This window comes from Babjeviella inositovora (assembly GCF_001661335.1).
Source record: "Babjeviella inositovora NRRL Y-12698 unplaced genomic scaffold BABINscaffold_6, whole genome shotgun sequence".
Taxonomy (NCBI): Eukaryota; Fungi; Ascomycota; class Pichiomycetes; order Serinales; genus Babjeviella; species Babjeviella inositovora.
The window spans coordinates 583761-600791 of NW_017566843.1; the positions used below are offsets into that span (position 1 = coordinate 583761).

General features: G+C 48.2%; 7 protein-coding genes across 7 annotated transcripts; 3 read left to right on the plus strand and 4 right to left on the minus strand.

Annotated features, from left to right (window-relative positions):
• Nucleotides 1-4405: 4405 nt before the first annotated feature.
• Nucleotides 4406-5128, plus strand: BABINDRAFT_161602 (uncharacterized protein). The gene has a single exon (XM_019128901.1). It carries the CDS (start codon nt 4477-4479, stop codon nt 5095-5097), a length of 621 nt encoding a protein of 206 aa, XP_018985265.1. The 5' UTR covers nt 4406-4476; the 3' UTR covers nt 5098-5128.
• A 276-nt stretch (nt 5129-5404) lies between these two features.
• Nucleotides 5405-6983, minus strand: BABINDRAFT_161603 (FG-nucleoporin). Its single transcript, XM_019128902.1, has one exon. The coding sequence runs from the start codon at nt 6976-6978 to the stop codon at nt 5425-5427; it is 1554 nt and encodes a 517-aa protein (XP_018985266.1). The 5' UTR covers nt 6979-6983; the 3' UTR covers nt 5405-5424.
• An 899-nt stretch (nt 6984-7882) lies between these two features.
• On the minus strand, nt 7883-8683 carry BABINDRAFT_167044 (IST3 family RNA-binding protein; the record flags this gene model as incomplete). The annotated part of the gene is made up of 2 exons (XM_019130483.1): nt 7883-8630; nt 8679-8683. 2 exons carry the CDS (start codon nt 8681-8683, stop codon nt 7883-7885), a joined length of 753 nt encoding a protein of 250 aa, XP_018985267.1.
• Nucleotides 8684-9068: 385 nt separating this feature from the next.
• On the plus strand, nt 9069-10261 carry BABINDRAFT_161604 (uncharacterized protein). Its single transcript, XM_019128903.1, has one exon. The coding sequence runs from the start codon at nt 9079-9081 to the stop codon at nt 9760-9762; it is 684 nt and encodes a 227-aa protein (XP_018985268.1). The 5' UTR covers nt 9069-9078; the 3' UTR covers nt 9763-10261.
• Nucleotides 10262-10306: 45 nt separating this feature from the next.
• Nucleotides 10307-12489, plus strand: CRK1 (cyclin-dependent serine/threonine protein kinase). Its single transcript, XM_019128904.1, has one exon. It carries the CDS (start codon nt 10467-10469, stop codon nt 12204-12206), a length of 1740 nt encoding a protein of 579 aa, XP_018985269.1. The 5' UTR covers nt 10307-10466; the 3' UTR covers nt 12207-12489.
• An 81-nt stretch (nt 12490-12570) lies between these two features.
• BABINDRAFT_161606 (CorA family magnesium transporter) lies at nt 12571-14081 on the minus strand. Its single transcript, XM_019128905.1, has one exon. It carries the CDS (start codon nt 14039-14041, stop codon nt 12908-12910), a length of 1134 nt encoding a protein of 377 aa, XP_018985270.1. The 5' UTR covers nt 14042-14081; the 3' UTR covers nt 12571-12907.
• A 184-nt stretch (nt 14082-14265) lies between these two features.
• On the minus strand, nt 14266-16785 carry BABINDRAFT_161607 (uncharacterized protein). Its single transcript, XM_019128906.1, has one exon. The coding sequence runs from the start codon at nt 16585-16587 to the stop codon at nt 14608-14610; it is 1980 nt and encodes a 659-aa protein (XP_018985271.1). The 5' UTR covers nt 16588-16785; the 3' UTR covers nt 14266-14607.
• Between the last annotated feature and the right edge of the window lie 246 nt (nt 16786-17031).

The window sequence follows — 17031 nt, forward strand, 5'->3', positions numbered from 1 at the left end:
TTCACCGTCCAGTGAATGAGCTGCCCCATCAGATAACCGCTGCCACGGCTCATTCCCGGGATGCTCGTTTCCAAGCCCAACCCGTGCAAGCGGGCACACTTCTTCAACACCCCTAAACCAAAAATCATCGTCAACTCGCAGAGAGCATCGATATCATCGGGAGAGTTGAAGAAGGGGAACCGCCTAGTGAGCAAACTAAGAAGAATCACACCCGCAGACCAGATGTCGATCTGAGTGGATTGGTTTGAGCATTTGAATAAAACCTCTGGCGCCCTGAAGCCCCTCGTACCAGCCCTGTTTGCCCTTCTACCGGGCCTGGTGTCGTCTTTCGGATACCCCTGGATCGAATAAGAGTTGATCTTGATGATTTCGTCGGCAGAGGGGCCACCCACAAGACAGGGACACATCTTCCAGCTGTTGCCAGAAGCGTGCGCAGGCAGCGCCATCTGTTCTGCAAGACCAAAATCCAACAAAACACCCTTACGTTTGAACGGATCATATAAGAAGTTGGTGGGCTTGATGTCACGGTGGATGATCTTCTTGGCATGGATAAAGTCAAGGGCCAGAAGAAGCTCAAACATGTAGATCTTGATCCCTTCAATCGGCAAGTCCCGGTAGAAATCACGGAAGTCGGAATGTTCATAGAACGGCGTAACTGCAACCACCTGGTCCTGGTAGCGAAGAATATCGAGAAGTGTGGCCACACGTGAACACCCTTCGAGCATGTACAAAAGCATGAGCTCATTGTGAATGCGCTGGGGAGAAGAGGTAACATAGATTCGCTTGAGAGCAACTACAGGTGTCTTGACAACCATATTACTGCCTCTAAGACTTTCCTTTGCACCATTTTTGCGCAAAGGAGGAGATTGCCAGCCACCGATGCCTGTGCTGTCATCCACCGTCACGGAGCTTTTCAATGCTTCGGCTTTGTACACAGACGAGAATGTGCCTTCCCCGATCTTGTCCATAAGACGATACTTTTCTGTTAAACCCTTGAACGATTTCTCGAACCCAAGCATCTCTTCGAGGATCTCTTCGGGAATTTCAGCCTCTTCGGGTTCAACATCCGGGCCGGGATGGTTGAATGGTTCGATTTCAGCGATCGGTGGAGCAGGGGCTGCTTCAGGCTCGACAGAGCTTTCTTCTTTGTCTGTCTCATCATCGGGAGGAGTAGTTTGGCGAAGCGGGGTGTGGTTTTCATTTTTTTTCGATTTAATCTCATTCGATGCAAGTACTAGTCTGGTTTGGGGCTCTTGCTCAGCTTTTGCAGGTGTGGCAGAATCGGTTCTAATCGAAGTCAGCTCCGAGGATACACTGTTTTCAACACCAACGTTGACATTACCAGAATTCGGTTTGTCCACTCCAACAAGGTCAACTGGCAATATAACAGGAACCGAAGCGTGTGCGTCAATGCTGGCGGGTACAACCAAAGGTACAGTAGCCACACCCGCAGAAAGTTCACTGGAGTTGGCAATTTCAAGAGTTTCAGGTTGACCTTGGATTGGAGTAATACCGTCGGTGATAATAGCACCAGCGACTTTGGGAATCTGATCAAGACCAATATCCGACGTAGTGTTATTAATATCCATAGCAGTATCCTCAACAGAGGCGGCAGTGTCTGTTTTCCTAGCACCATGAAGCAGGGGTTCGATCAGGGTTGGGTTTGTGATGTCCAGCTTCTCAGTTTGTTTGCTAACAACGATAGGAATGTTCTCTTTGTCAGCATCCGCGACGACAGGGACGGGGATAATTTCTTTTCTTCGCCCAACCGCAGAAACAGGAATGGTCTCCTTACCCAGCTCTGTGGCGAGGGAGCTATTAGAGACATTTGTATTTTCCTTTCTGGCAACCTTTACAGGAATCAAGCCAAGGTTCGTATAGGGCCTGTGCGCAAGTTTCAGGGGAGAAGGCGCACCAGTGGCAACCTGGATGGGAGAAAGCTCTTTCTGCGAAACCACAGCAGGAGAACACTCGGTGTAGACCTTACCACATGTCACAGGGGTTCGGCTCGGTCTCACGTAGAACGGAGAAACCATTGGCCTGAAGACCCGACCAACCGATTTCTTTGGAGTAACGTCGACAGCATGTGGCTGACTCGTTTCAGACGAAGGGTTTAAGCCTTCTGCCAGATGAACTTCTTTTTTCTCCGTTCGTGTATCGGCAGCAACAGCTACCCGCAGGCGAAAGATTGGATTAGGAACATGCTGGTATAATGTGGTTGCGTCTATGGCGTCGTTACCTGGCAAAATTTCGTTAAACTGGAGCTTTCTGTGACGTTTCGGAGCTGACCCGAGGTTTTCTCGCAATGAATGGGCGGGAAAGGCAGAGTGAATCAGGAAGGCTTTTACCAGTGTGGAGTTTCCGTTATCCCGGAACGGATTATCCTCCAGTTTCCCCCTCTGCAGAGTTCGGGATTCTGTCTCCAAACCTCTCTTTCTTGATAAAACGGGATTTTCAACAGCTCGAACCATTTGTTCACTGGCATCTGCAACAAGCACAGGTTTCGTAGTTTTGTACGTCCCTTGAGATGACACAACATGCACCTCTTTCGCTTGGTGAACAACAGGTTTCAATACTGTTGCACGGGCTATATATGGCAGAGCTTCCATGTCAACCTGAGCCACCTGGCCAGCTCCGGTTTTCGTCTCTTGGGGATATGGAGCCACATCACTGGCGCCTGCTTCTATCAGCGCGAGATAATATGGCTTGAGGGTTAGAGTTTCCTCCTCCACTTCCAGGTCTTCTATCGTGCTCTGGGAATCATCAGATTCGTATGAAACTGCTTCTAGAGGCTTTTCTGCTCGCTTGGCTTCGTTCCTGGCGTGCCAGCCTGGTCTATGGGGAGACCTGGCGTCAGACACCTTTCCAATGATGTTGGTGAGGTTCATTACAAAAACAAGTATGCAGAGAACGTGAGAATATCAAGGGATTGGTAATATGACTGGATAAAGATTTGACCGCCAAAGCTTGGAATATGGGGTTGTCGTGTATGTATATCCTATGTGATCTGGCACTGCTCTGAACAGCCAGCGATTGACGCGCTTGCAAAAACAGACTGGAATTTTTTATGCGTACAAAGTGCGACGCGTAGTCAGCTCTTAGGTAATCGTGCCAACGCGTTGGTAAGTACCAGTAGCGGATTGAGATCCACTTAAGAAAGAGAAGAAAACAGAAAATAAATAATACAGAATTAATTTATCAAGCCGAAAGTAGAATGTTATGGCAGATGCTGGTTGAGAAAGACTGGGGAGTCGTAAATACCTTGTTCTGGGGCGTGGATTATTCCTTTATACTTTCTCCGCGAAGAAAGGGAGGAGTTAGAACCTGACCCCATTCATACAAATTCTCGAAAATTGACAAATAGGCAATACAGGAAGACTTGGGCGCCCTTGGAGATAGGTACTTGTATAACTGTACTATAAGCCCGACCCATTGGAATGCAAACGTCGTTCCAAGAGCGACTGGTCTATATCCAAACCTTAAATGTGTGTCGCAAACCCAAACACACAGTCTGTATGACCCCAGGAGGAATGGGCCAGGTCTCTGAACAAAGATAAAGAGCTGATTTCGATAAACTAGTCCAAAAAAGCACGTCAAATACGTTAAAATGACGGATCTAGAATTTTATGCTCAGCTAACTCTTGATATCTACGCGGAGGTGGATTAACTAGCCATCCTGCATATCATAAGGTGTAGGCTCGTTACACATCTAAACATGGTGAAATCGTGCTCCCGTACTTGCATTTGTCATAAACATAGCTGAAACCCACAAGGGCGGCATTAAAATAGTTTATGGTGTGGAAGAGCGAACCTTGTTTCTGAAGAACCGACCTAAAAAGCTGACCCAAAGAGTTGGGTTGATGCCCAAAAGAGTATTCTTCCTTTCACATGATTATTAAAGAATCTCACGGCATAGAGGATGTCTGGTATGGACTATAGCATCCTTTTAAATGTCTAATATCCCGGATATCTCTTGGTTTTCTCATTTCCTTCTCTCCGCAGAGTTTCTAGGACAGTATAAATTGATAATGCAAGATAAAATTTAGGCTTGGCTAAGAATATGACACGGCCACACACGAATGTTGATATATCCTGTACATTACTAACATCTCATGTCTTACGCGTTTGCTGGGGCAGCTAGTGTGGGTATGACCGAGATTTACATTTCTCGCAATGGGTCTAGTTTAGCCTTAAATCGAATCCTCCAACAAGTTAGAGAGGGTGGCAAAAATACCAAATTTAGTATCCCTACCTTTATCGTACCCGAGAAAGACCCCAGGATACTATAAATAGATCGAGGTGGGGCTCAATCCATTAATCACGTGATGAGCTTACATAATCACCATCCATGAAACCTTTAAGCCACGCGTTTCGTTCTCGGGACAGACAACAGGCGCGATCAGCATTGATTTGTACATATATCGTCACCTTTGTTAGTGCCCTTACTTCACCCTCAGATCCCCAGCAGAAAGAAAAATGAAGTCCTCAATTATCGCCTTTTTCGCATGTCTCACCTTGGTCAATGCCTCGGCTTTGACCTTTGTGCTCGGTGCCCATGACAGAGCGTGCTACTACATCCAGACGACCAAGCCTAACACAAACATCGCCTACTATTTTGCCGTCCAGTCTGGTGGTGACTTTGATGTAGACTATACCGTCCGTTCGCCAAAGAATGTGTTTATTGTGGATGAAAAGAAGGTGAGACAGGGTGACTGGATCTTCAACGGTGACGACGCTGGTGAGTACGAGTTCTGCTTCTTCAACGGGGCCGCCTCGTACGTGGAGAAGGTTCTCGACTTTGAACTTAAGTTGGAGAACGACTTCAGAGCCGCCATTCCACTGAGCCAAGACTCTCCTATTGCTGTCGAAGGGATGCAGGATACCATCACCAAAATCGGCTTCAAGCTCGACGATTTACTCAAGTCGTTGTACTACTACAAGGCCAGAACCAACAGAAATGAGGCCACCGTCAAGTCCACTGAGTCTAGAATCTTCTGGTTCTCCTTCTTGGAGGTTGTGTTGATGGTTGGCATGGGTGTGTTGCAGGTCGTTATCGTCCAATTATTCTTCAAAGGATCTAGAAAGCAGCTCGTGTAGTGCTTGAAACACGAATAAAATCTTATGCGTATTTAAATGTAGAAGAAATAGAAGGTTGAAATCCGATTGGGAGTAGAAGATCGCATTCTTAAGTACCGGCATTTTATTGAAGCTGAACCAATCGATCGGCCATGGACCATACGGATTCTTCACCAAGCACCACGTTGCCATTAAGTCACTGTACTTTATTTAGCCAAGGGAGGCTTTCCACATAGTTACATCATTCTTACGTTTGACCTTATACATTCCTCAAAAGAGGATTGGCCGTCAATGTAAGCACTTCCTCCGCGCCAGTTTACAGAGCTTCATTAACATCTTTAATATACATTACTTTTCAAGCTTTGCTAACGTTTCCTTGTCTTTCTCCAAAACGTCGTTCAAATACTGCAACCCCACCTGCTGTTTGCTTAACACACCCAAAATCTTGTTGATAGATTCCGAGTTCTTCTTCTCCGCTTCAGCGCCGTCGTTGTCTTGCCCGAGCTTCTGGTCTAACTGAGTCGACAAGTTGCTCGCTCTGTCTTTCAAGATTGCCAAACGCGCAAATATCTCGTTCACCCGGCCCAAACCTGTTGGGTTGACTAAGGTTTTGTTCAATTCCTCAAACTGCTTGGCCAACACTTCCTCCTCTGGAGACAACGGGTAGCCCTTGGACTTGATGACTGCAAGGATCGCCGCGAGGCGTAAGATCCGTCTTGCCAACTGTGTGTGCTTCTGCTTGGCATGGGCCACGCGCGTGGCGGTGTCCAACTCGTGCTTCTCGGCTAATTGTTTCTGCTTTTCATTGATCTGGTTCAACAACATTCTGCTGGAAGCCACAAACTGAGTCTGTGTTTCGACTCTCTTCGACACGTCTTCGAAACCAGAGGCGCGGACTGGAACGGTAGTTTTTGGATCTGGTCTGTTCTGCATAGCCTTTTCCCAGGACTCTGGAGTCTCATTCTGGGGGCGCTGCTGGGCGTATGCAAGCGCCTCATTCTCAGACACCTTGTTGTAGAAATGGGTGCGGAGGAGACACGTGTCTGAGTTGGCGTTCCAGGCACTGGTTAACTTCATGAGCTGGTCTGCAATTGACGGGTTGTATATGTTGCTAGGGTTGGAAATCTGGAGCTGCTGTTGTGGCTGTTGCGGCTGTGTGGTCTGTGGTTGGGCTTGGCTTGACCAGGCAAACGATGGCTGTGACGACTGCAAAGCGTTCGAAGCAGTTGGGGCGTTGGCTTGGGTTGCTGTATTGTTCTGACCAAACATACCGGTGCTTGTGTTCAGACTGGTATTGGCCGTACCTCCAAAAAAGCCACCGGTGGTTCCAGTGGCGGCCGGAGTACTACCAAATAAACTGCCAGACGTACCAGCGTTAGCGAATAGACCACCAGTGCTGCCAGTAGCATTGGTACCCGTATTACCACCAAATAGGCCGCCAGTAGTACTAGCGACTGCAGCAGGGGTGCCTAAGGAGAAACCACCGGTGGTGGCAGCCGGCTTGTTGCCAAAGGAAATTCCACTGCTTGGGGCGGCACTGGCCCCAAAGCTGAACCCAGTAGAAGGGGCGGAGTTAGATGCAGTATTGGCAGCACCAAATCCAGTGGAAGGGGAAGCAGTGGGGGCGGAAGAGCCAAACGAGAAACTATTGTTGACACCAGCGGTAGGAGCAGCAGCAGTAGGAGCAGCGGGAGCGGTGGAGCCAAACGAGAAACTGGTGTTGGTACCAGCGGTAGGAGCAGCGGGAGCAGTGGAGCCAAACGAGAAGCTGGTGTTGGCAGCAGTGGTTGCCGGTTTAGCTGCGCTGCTCCCGAAGGAGAAACCACCAGAGGCTGGTGCGGCGGCAGTATTACCAGAGCCGAAAGAAAATCCACCTGTAGTGCCAGAGTTTTGATTGAACATTGTTCAGCGGTATCTCTGTAGTGGGCACGTAATTGAGAATAGTCTCCATCTCTGATTTCGATATCTGATCTTCCTGTGTTGATTTTTTTCGGGATAGAAAACTGATGCGGTATGGGAACGACCTCAACCGGTAAGCGCGAGAGGCCGGAGAGAGGAGAATGTGGATATACGATAGTGGTACCAGGAGGTTTATTTTATAAATAGATCGAATTATGGGTAAACCAATTTCTGGACTACTTCGAATTTTGCGTATTTGAAAAATAGATACATGGCTGGGGATCTTTGTAAGGGTTTTAGTCGGGCTGGAGGTTCTATATGCACCAATGTCGCTTACGTTGTTATTGACCAGCTTGACGATAAAGATATACTCACGGTATTGGGGAACTACGAGTATATTGTGGAGAATAGAGCTGAGGCTTTCAGCCATTTATTCTGCAAATTGTGGGAGTAAGTGGGTATTCGCAACCAAAGCGCACATCATCAAGTGCGGTCTATCGAAGCACTTGTCGTCTCACCTTAAAGAAAACCATATGGCAGATAAGTAGACGGTGGAAAATAAAATAGTACAAGTGTAGCAAGCCATCATTATTTATGGTTAAAAGTATAACTTGTCAAGTTATTACGGAAGAGGTTCCATCAAGTATATGTAATTGAAAGCAGGCACTTCAGTGGAGACTTCTCCTTGTGACTTAGAGAACTGGGAGTACTCTGATATACTGAATGTGGAAAACGAGCTGCGATAGCCATGCCGGAAAACGATGTACCCGGACAATAACCATGTTTCTGGCAGATGGTAGTTCTGGAAAAACTCTCCAAACTCCTTCACTCGGAAAAAGTCGCAGCATCAAAGATTTAGAGAGTGTAGCTCAGTCATCGCTTTGTGAGTCACGCAGTTAATACCACCTCACTGGTTCAGTCTCTTTTGCTCAGCTTCTCCCTCTCTGTTATTCTCTTTTACGCTGTCTCGACTTTTGTGCCGATCTGAGCTGCGGTGAGAGTGAGATCTCAGACCCTTAGTGAGGTACGCCTTCATTGGATCTTCGTCTGCCGGGTCCTCCTCATCTTTTCCATCCGGAGAACGATGATCACGATCTCTAGATCTTCGAGATGACTCATGGCCTCTTTCCTTGTCGTCGCTGCGACTCCCCTTATGGCCGTCCCGATCTCTATACTCTCGATGACCATCTCGATCCCTGTGCTTTTCTCTGTGGTTGCTCCGATCGTTATGGCGATTGCTTCTAATCCTCTTTCTACTGCCCTCCCCTTTCTCCTCCTCGCTGTACTCCACGGCAAAATCACTCTCGCGTTCTCCCTCGCGTAGTTTGTAGTAGCCGTGGTCCACGAGGATTTTCCTTCCAGAAATGTCGATCCCGTTCAAGTTATCCACGGCTAGCACACACGACCTGTAGTCTTCGTACTTTAAATACCCAAATCCCATGCTTTTGCCGGACTCAGGGTCTCTCACCAACTTGATATTGCTTGGGACCCCGTACTGCGAGAACACCGTGAGAAGATCCCCCTCAGTCAATTCATACGGCAACTGGCCAATATAGATATATGAGGTATCCTTGTAGTCGGCATGCCAGGAAGCTGACGCCGAAATGTTCGCATCGAGCTCCTGCTGGTTGAGTTTCTGGATGCTCTTGATCTTGCTTAGGAGGTTAGGAATGTGAGGGTATAATTAATAAGGTAATACGCACTTCATCGAATCTGAGACTCGGTTGGGAGTAAACTTTATGTAGCACCGGCTATGGCTAGACGGGTGGTAGATCAGGATGAAGAAAGGCAACGGTTCTCTCCTAGCTATAGGTTAGCCCTGGGCGTAATGACGCATGGATACAGGCAGCTTCTAGCGCATCTGATATGGTAGTGCATCGTTAAACCACGTGCAATACCTATATTTACTCGGGGTTGCATACATTCTCTTCGTCCCGCGTAAATTACCGCACCAACCACCATTCTTCTTTTCGTCACCATTCACTTTTCACCTATGCACATTAAAGATAGGGCATAATAACAGAGCTAACTTTTGCGCCATCCATCTCTAACAGCAACCTCACAATGTCAGACAAGGAAGAAAAGAAGGTTGAATACACCGAAATGAACGAGAACGTCGTGTTCGTCGTTGGTAGAGACGGCAAGAGATACCCAGTGGACAAGCGCGGGCACAAGTGGTTCACCTCCGAGTTCAACCAGGGGGACGAGCAGTTCACCAAAGCCAAGCACAACTCGTCGATGGGCCTTGAGGGCATTTCCGACGGCCACAACCACAGTGCCCCGGGTATGCGTAGATTGCGTTTCGACATTGTGTCCAAGGTCTTTGAGCCTTCGCCAATGCCTGCCCACATTCCAGACGTCCCAGAGGTCGGTGCCTCCAGTGCTCCATTGAAGAGTGCCGCTTACTTCATTGGTGCCCGCTGCAAGCCGTACAACGACGACTACCTCTTGTGTAAGAAAGAGGACGGCGAGTTCCAATGCTTGAAGGAGGGCAGAAGAGTCACCCGTTGTGCTATTTCTGTCATCGAAGACATGAACAAGCACTGCTACGACTATTTCAAGTTGCACTGGGAGTGTTTGGAAAACAGAGAACACAGATTGAGTGGGTGCAGAAAGGCCGAGACCTTGTTGAACAAGTGTGTGTTCCAGAACTTGGGCTTGGAGAAGAAGATTCCAGGTGTCAAAGAGCAGATCCACTTGAAGACTAGTCCTATTCAGAAATTCGACGCCGAGTATTCCCCAGCCGTCGCCGCCTGGGAACAGGCCAAGAAGGATGGTAGCATCTAAACAGCCATACCCAAAGCATCCTATTTCACCCCATTCACGCATCCCGTGCCCCACATCGCTTAGACTCTAGGCATCTGGAACTTGTTCCGCTTATATTTCCATACTGCTCGGGCAGTCTATAGTCCGTTTATTTATTCCGCTGTTTCACAGGTTATATGCTTCTATAATGTTTTCTTTTCTTTCAATGTCATCTGTTTATAATGGAAGGGTATAAACCAGAATTATCTGGACCTAAGGATAAGCCAACGGGGTCTAATACTGAGGCTAAGATCGATCGAAATCCGCTGAGCGAATGCTAGTTGCATTATAATCAGCACAGTGGAACAAGCAGTTGAGATGAAGGGTATCGAACGGCCGATGAAATAGTCACTTGATTCCTAAGTCAATGCTTATATTTGACCGTTTCCCATGAAATCATAAGCCATGAGAGGTGATAATTTTTTTAAGGGATCAGATCATAAACAAACATTCTTTCTATTTAGCTCAAACTCCCCCCCCCCCCCTTTGCAAAACAAATATATTTCAATATATGGATAACCCCGCTCGATATCATGTTAATTTCAGTGCGGCTGGACTAACATGGTGCAGTGTCAACATTTTTCATTCACACACGACTTCATTTTTTCAAAAACTTCTGTATCAAACCCTACTTGTCTCTCGCTCTTTGTTTGCCTACACGCTATTCCACACATACTAGGCTTCCCATGAGTGATTACGACACTCGTAACTCTGCGAGTCCAAAGATGAATCCCGATCTCTCACGGGCCGGCACGCCTCTCGCGGAGCGCAGCAGGCCTATCAACACCTCAAAGCCACCGGTAAGGCCAGTTTCGATGAAGATACCGACTAGACCCAGCACGTGCACGGCGAAAGACACACCGTATGTGAACAAGCTCAAAAGTCTTTCGAGCTACAAAGTGACCAAACAGCTCGGCGAAGGGTCGTTTGGGACGGTGAAACAGGCAACAGACGACCGGGGCCGCTTAGTGGCGCTCAAGCAGATGCTCCATAAGAACAACAAAGACGGGTTCCCCGTGACATCACTCCGGGAAATCAACATCATGCGAAAACTCAAGCATCGTAACGTGCTCATTCTTATCGAAATGCTTTACGAGCCAGGTGACCCACTAAGAAAGACCACCGCGTCGTGGTTTATGGCGATGCCCTACATGTCGCATGATCTTGCGGGGGTCTTATCCAACCCGCGGATTACCTTGGCAGTTCCCCAGTTGAAGACGCTCATGAAACAGATCCTTGAGGGCATTCAGTACATCCACGAGCAGCGATTTTTCCACCGTGACATCAAGACCGCCAATCTTTTGCTCGATTTCAAGGGTACGTTGAAGATTGCTGACTTGGGGCTAGCTAGACCCTACAAGGGGCATGTCCCCACGTTGAACTCTGGTCCATCTGGTGGACAGGGACGCTACACAGGTCTTGTGGTGACGAGATGGTACCGGCCACCGGAGCTCCTTTTAGGAGAGCGGAGTTACACCACGGCCGTAGATTTGTGGGGAATTGGGTGTGTGTTTGGTGAAATGTACGAGAAGAAACCGATTCTCAAGGGCCCATCTGACATTGAACAGGCATACTACATCTTCAACTTGGTTGGGGGTCCAACCGCGGAAAATTGGCCCAGGCACAAGGAGTTGCCTGGAAACGATGTGGACTTACACAAGGTCTACGAGCAGCCCACGCTCAAGAGACGTTTTGGTGCGTTGATGGATCCTCTTGCGATAGACTTGATGGAGAAATTGCTCATGTTAGATCCGGTTAGACGTTTCAACGCGTTGGATGCACTCAACCACAAATGGTTCTCCACCGAGCCGTTGCCATGTCTGGAAGAGTACTTGACGGGCTGGGAAGAGTCACATGAACAGGACAAGAAAAAGTTTGAGGCTGAGGGCACTCAGACCCGTCCGACAGCCCCTCCGATGACCATCGTTCCTAGACCGCCAAAGACTGTGCCAAAGCTTCCCAGACCACCCCAGTCGCGAGAGCGGATCCTGAAGGGTGGTAGTTCGTACAGGCCAGGTCTCGGGGAGCTTCCTAAACACCCCTATCCGGATGACCGTCGGAGGCCTCAGCCTGAAAAGAGACCATTTTCCAATCTGCTCTATGACGACCCTCCAAGTAGGACCACCAGAGACAAAAGAGAGAGCCTCAATTCCCGGAATAGATCTCCAATGGTTGAAAGAGCCTCCTCGGCGAGGTTCACCCCTATCGGGCCGCGGAACGGGATCCCGACCGGCCCAGCCGGGCTCAGAAGAAGCGAGAGTCCGAGTCAGGCACCACCCCAGCGCTCCAAGACCTTGGATATCTCGTCGATGCTCAACTCTGTATCACAGAGCATCATGCATAAGGATGGGAGAAAGGACGAGGGTGAGAGCAAGAGACGGAGAGACGAGCCGGTTGCGAGTGATAATAAACAGAAAGATCGCTGAATCGTTTTTCTGGTCCAAGGCACAAAGGCTGTTACTATATTAGAAAGCATGATAGACTTAGTTATTGCAAGCAAAGTTGGGGGAAAACGTGGACAGCTGTAGATGTGAATGTGGGCATGTTCGGTAACACTAGAGTCGTAAAAACCAGGCAGAAATTTCTTAATACTGGTTTGAAGCGCCTACCCTCAGAACTAAGACTAGTCTTGGCCGGATTTGTATCCAATTCACAGTGAACCAAGTATGCTTTAATATATTAACTATCAGCTATGTATCTAAAAGTCTGTCAGAAAATATCTTAACACTAAAGCTTATAGCATCGTACTGAACTGAATAGTGCACCGAGAATGGTACCTCATACGTACAATCACTTCAATCGTTTATTTAAGGCTAAACTAGTATTTCTAGGTATTCCAAGGGTGGTTACAAGAACTAATGTTAGCCGCGCTGTGGCTCTCAGGATGGACGTCTGGGCCATAATGGCAACTTCTGAGCTGAATAGTGGATGCACCGAGATCCCAATGCCGTTAATCTTGGGAAACCTGCTCCGCAAGCAAAGCAAGGGACTGGATAAACCTGCTCAACAATTCAAGCTACGCGCTTGGACAAAACATACTCCACAAGCAGAATCGAGGCGGGATAAGCGTTCCCCGCACAAGGTCTTTAAGTTGAACAAACTTGAATGAACGTGCTCCCAGGTTTTCTTAGTTCCCCATCATCGTCACTCTCTGCAACTTATTTAACCGGAACAAACTGAACCCAAATAACCCACCAACGCACACAAACGACCCCACCACTACCACCCCCATGCCGTAGTCAGTCTCTTCGATAAAGTTCTCCAAGTTCATTCCGTACAACGCGGAAATATAGACACCGATTCCGAGACTGAGCAAACCGATACTGAAGCGAAGACTCAAAAGCATCAACTGATTGCGGTTCGAGTCGAGAATGATGTTGATGATCTCTTCGGTGGTTTTTACATCAGCAACGCTCGTTTCAGTGGCTCTGACAATCTCGTCCACGTGCTTGTAGTACGACTCCAAGAGCATTTCCACTTCTGCATGATCGGTTCCGCATCGCGGTGTGCCCTGGGACCTGGCGGTGAGGTACAATCCGTTCAATTCGTCATCCTGCTCTAGAATCTCATCAATAATATCCCTGATCAAGGTGGCTTTTTGGTAAAAAGCGGTGAGCTTCTTTGATTCGATCAACAAATACCGCAACTTTGTCTTGTCAATGTCCTCCTCGAGATCTCCCAAGATGTTCTTGATCAACGTGGAGTGGACCTTGATCTCCGTTGCGAGATTGGATACCGCGTTGATGAAAATCGCCTCGAGCGCGCGGATCTCGTACGGAATCCCCGCCGCCTGCGTCGTCGTCTTCAACTTGCTCTCCAAGTCCATCATGAACAAGTTCAGCGAGTGGGTATCGGTGGTGCCGTAGACGTTGAACAAGATGACTTCGTCAGACTTGATCAACGCACGGATGTTAAGAAGCGTGATTAGAATCGAGTTGGGCCGGATAAGAATCAGCGGCACGATATCCCGGGCATCCTTGTCGAGATTACGCAAGTCTCTGGGGAGCAAGCCGTGCCTTGTGAAGAGCTCCGACTTTTTCATGTCTTTAGAGTGATATGTGAGCGAGCCGTCTTCCGCAAATACTGTGCATCGGAACACATCAGAAATGGTATTGGAGCGGTTGGTGAGGTTTTTCTCCAAGAGTAGCGAGCTGAACGAGGAATCGGAGTTGTACCACCGGAGGGATCGCGCCGTGTGTATGGGGCTAAGCTGAAGCGGCAATAGTCTGTGGCTAAATAGGCTCGAAGTTAAAAACCGCATTAATGCGAAATAACAAGAGAGATAAATGAATGAAACTGATATGCTAGTTAGCGGTGTGGTAGAGAAGTTAATAATTTCACGTTATCCTGCACTTGATTTGCCTTCAACGAAAACTCGATAACGGTTGGAAAGTCATGAGGCATACACCTTTCAGGTTATTTTTAGGATTATCTCCACTCTTTTGGGCTGGTCAGCGCTACACACTTATAAGTTCGTTGTAGATCTCACCCTAGCATCTTACACCTGAATTTTAATTATTCAACTCCGTATAGAAACTATATGTACTACTGGATAATATGGAGTGCATTCGTTGAGACGAATCCATTCTATGCATAATTTGCAGTGCGATATACCCTCGATCTTAATTCCGGCCCAAAGTTTCAAAGGATAATCATGGAACGTTAAGTAATTCAGTCAACCAAGGACATATTACTTCACTGGGGAATCAGGGGGAAAAAAACTTCTCACAAGCATCATTTCTTCCGAGAAAACAGTCTCTATTAGGTATCTCACCAAGAAATTCATAAATAGCTCATCTTGCGACCTCTTAGCTCTCATCGAGAAAGCTACCTGTAGAACCCCATCGAACTCTTACTCCGCTGCAACGAAGCACTGCTGGTATTGTCCCCGCTGAAAAGTGCAGACTTTGTCGCCTGTGGACTGGCATAAAACCCCCGCGGTTCTGTATCCTGCTCTCCCAACTGGTTCAAATTCATGATGGAGCGCGTACGGAGACCCGGGGCATTTCTCACAGGTTCTTCATAGAACAACCCCTCCTCCAAGCTGATATCCACATCCTCCTCGAACCCCATTCGCGACTGCATCGCCACCGGAAGGTACTGCAGAGCCTTCCGCGGAAAACACTTGTAGATCTTATACGGAAGCCTCATAGGCATCTTTGCAAACCGCACCGCAAAATAAACCAATGCACAAAACACCAACCCGGCAAAAATCAATCTCAAGCTGTTTCCCTTGTCGGCCAATCCTCCAGGAATAAACTGAACGCCGCGAGCTCGCTCGATTTTGCTGGGGAGAATTCCGACGCCGCCCGCTACCTGCGACGAGGCAAACAAAACCATCTTCCCTAATGTCCACGAAAGCTCTTCCCCGTTAATCTCATTAGCAGAAGAAAACGGCACATGTGATTCATCATCACTGTCGTCCTCCTTGTGGGTCTCAAAGTCTAGCCGCGGCAAACTGAAGCCGTCGTGGAGGATGTTAACAATCCAAGAGGCCTTGAAACAGGCGTCCTGGAGGGTCTTCTCGCTGAGCTTTCTTCCGTGGAACTCCTTGCCTGCTACCTCCTTCCAGTCGCTGTGACAGAACAGCTTTGTGGCGGCATTAAACTTCTGGAAACTATAGTCACCCCCAAGATCGAAGAGGTCGTGCACCGTATACCAATACTCCAGGATACCCACAAACTTATCCTTTGTGAAGTCCATGTGCGGGGTGTGGACTCCGTTAAAGAGGCACGGATCGTCTGTGCATGGAAGGTGCTTCTGGAGAAGCGGATACATTGTCTCGAGACACTGATCATAGTTCCCTGTCCCCAGGAATGTGTGCGAGTTGTAGGTGATGGTGGCCCCCTGGAGGAGGCACGGGTCGTAGAGCACCTCTGATGAGATTTCATCAACCTCTCTCTTAATTTCATTGGTGACTCCGTTGGAGGGGGCGGAGACAGCAGAATCTATCGCACCGCTGGAAAGGGTGAAATCCAATGTGGTGGCTGACTTGATATGGGCGGAAGGAACAGACTCACGGTCGAGACCTTCGCTGAAACTTTGACTAATACCAATATCGCTTAAACTTCTCTTTCCGGCACTCTCTATCAACAGATCCAAGTACCGCTTACGCGCTTCATTGGCACCAAATCCGAGCCACGTGGATACAAAAACGTTCCATTCTTGGACATCGCCGTTCACGCTCCGCAACGTCACCTTTCGGAGATCCTCCTGGTGCCTGGAAATTTCCTTCTTCGACGGAACAAACGCGATCTGCGTAGATGCCCCGCCCATATCCATAAACCCAATCGATCGCTGCTCTTTGCGAGGGTCAACGTTGTTAAACGTTTCTGACAAGTAGTTTAATCCGATCCACCCGTACACCCCCTCTGTCTCGCCATCAATCGTCTGCACAAAGTCGGCGCAGTCGGGTAAATAGAACAGGGTGTGGGTCTGGAGTACCCGACAGGTTTCGGCCTTGATGGCTTCCTGCTGGGTAACTGGTAAAAGCCGCATTCCTGCCGTTGACAAGACGTAGATGGGTGTTTCGCTCCACTTGTCAGGGGGTATGATTGATTCGGCGTGCGCGGCGAGTTTTTTAAAATGGTCTTCCCATAAATTCTGGGGGGTTTCGGTAAAAGAGGAGATACCTGGCGAGATCTTCAAGTTCCAGCCCTCTTCCTGGGTGATCTCAGGCACAGAGCGAAGTATTGAGGTCTTTCCGGAGGCCTTGGAGGCCTTTGGGTCGGTCCAGCGGTAGACCTGGAGTCGCGAGCCCAGCGACCCCGCGTCAACCGCAATACCGTAGTGATAGTCTCTCAGCATGATGAATAATATCCTGGGTAGCGAAACCGTAAAGAGAAAAAGTTGAGATTGATTAATAGACCGGATGTAGGTCGACAATTTTCGTCTCACGCGGCGCGTCGATTTCGCGGCCAGACTGGTAAGATAGGGTGATGATATATATGGCATGGAAAAAAAAAAGGATTCGATGGATGAAATAAAGGTTCAAAACGGATGAGTTTCATTTGGTAGAGCGTTATTTTCTATTTTAGCTAAAATAAATTAATTACAGGGTTAGTGGCGAACAGGGTTACACGTGTGGGTTATAACAGAGTGGCTGCGTTGGCCAGGGGAGCTGCATAGTGCGGAACTAGATTACTAAGCCGTGAAGGGAGAAGCACCGTAGGGAGAGAGAAAGGTGGATTGTTGCGAATATTTATGTTTTGTCAATTCCGGTTGGATTATTTCTCTGGCGAAAAGGTCAGC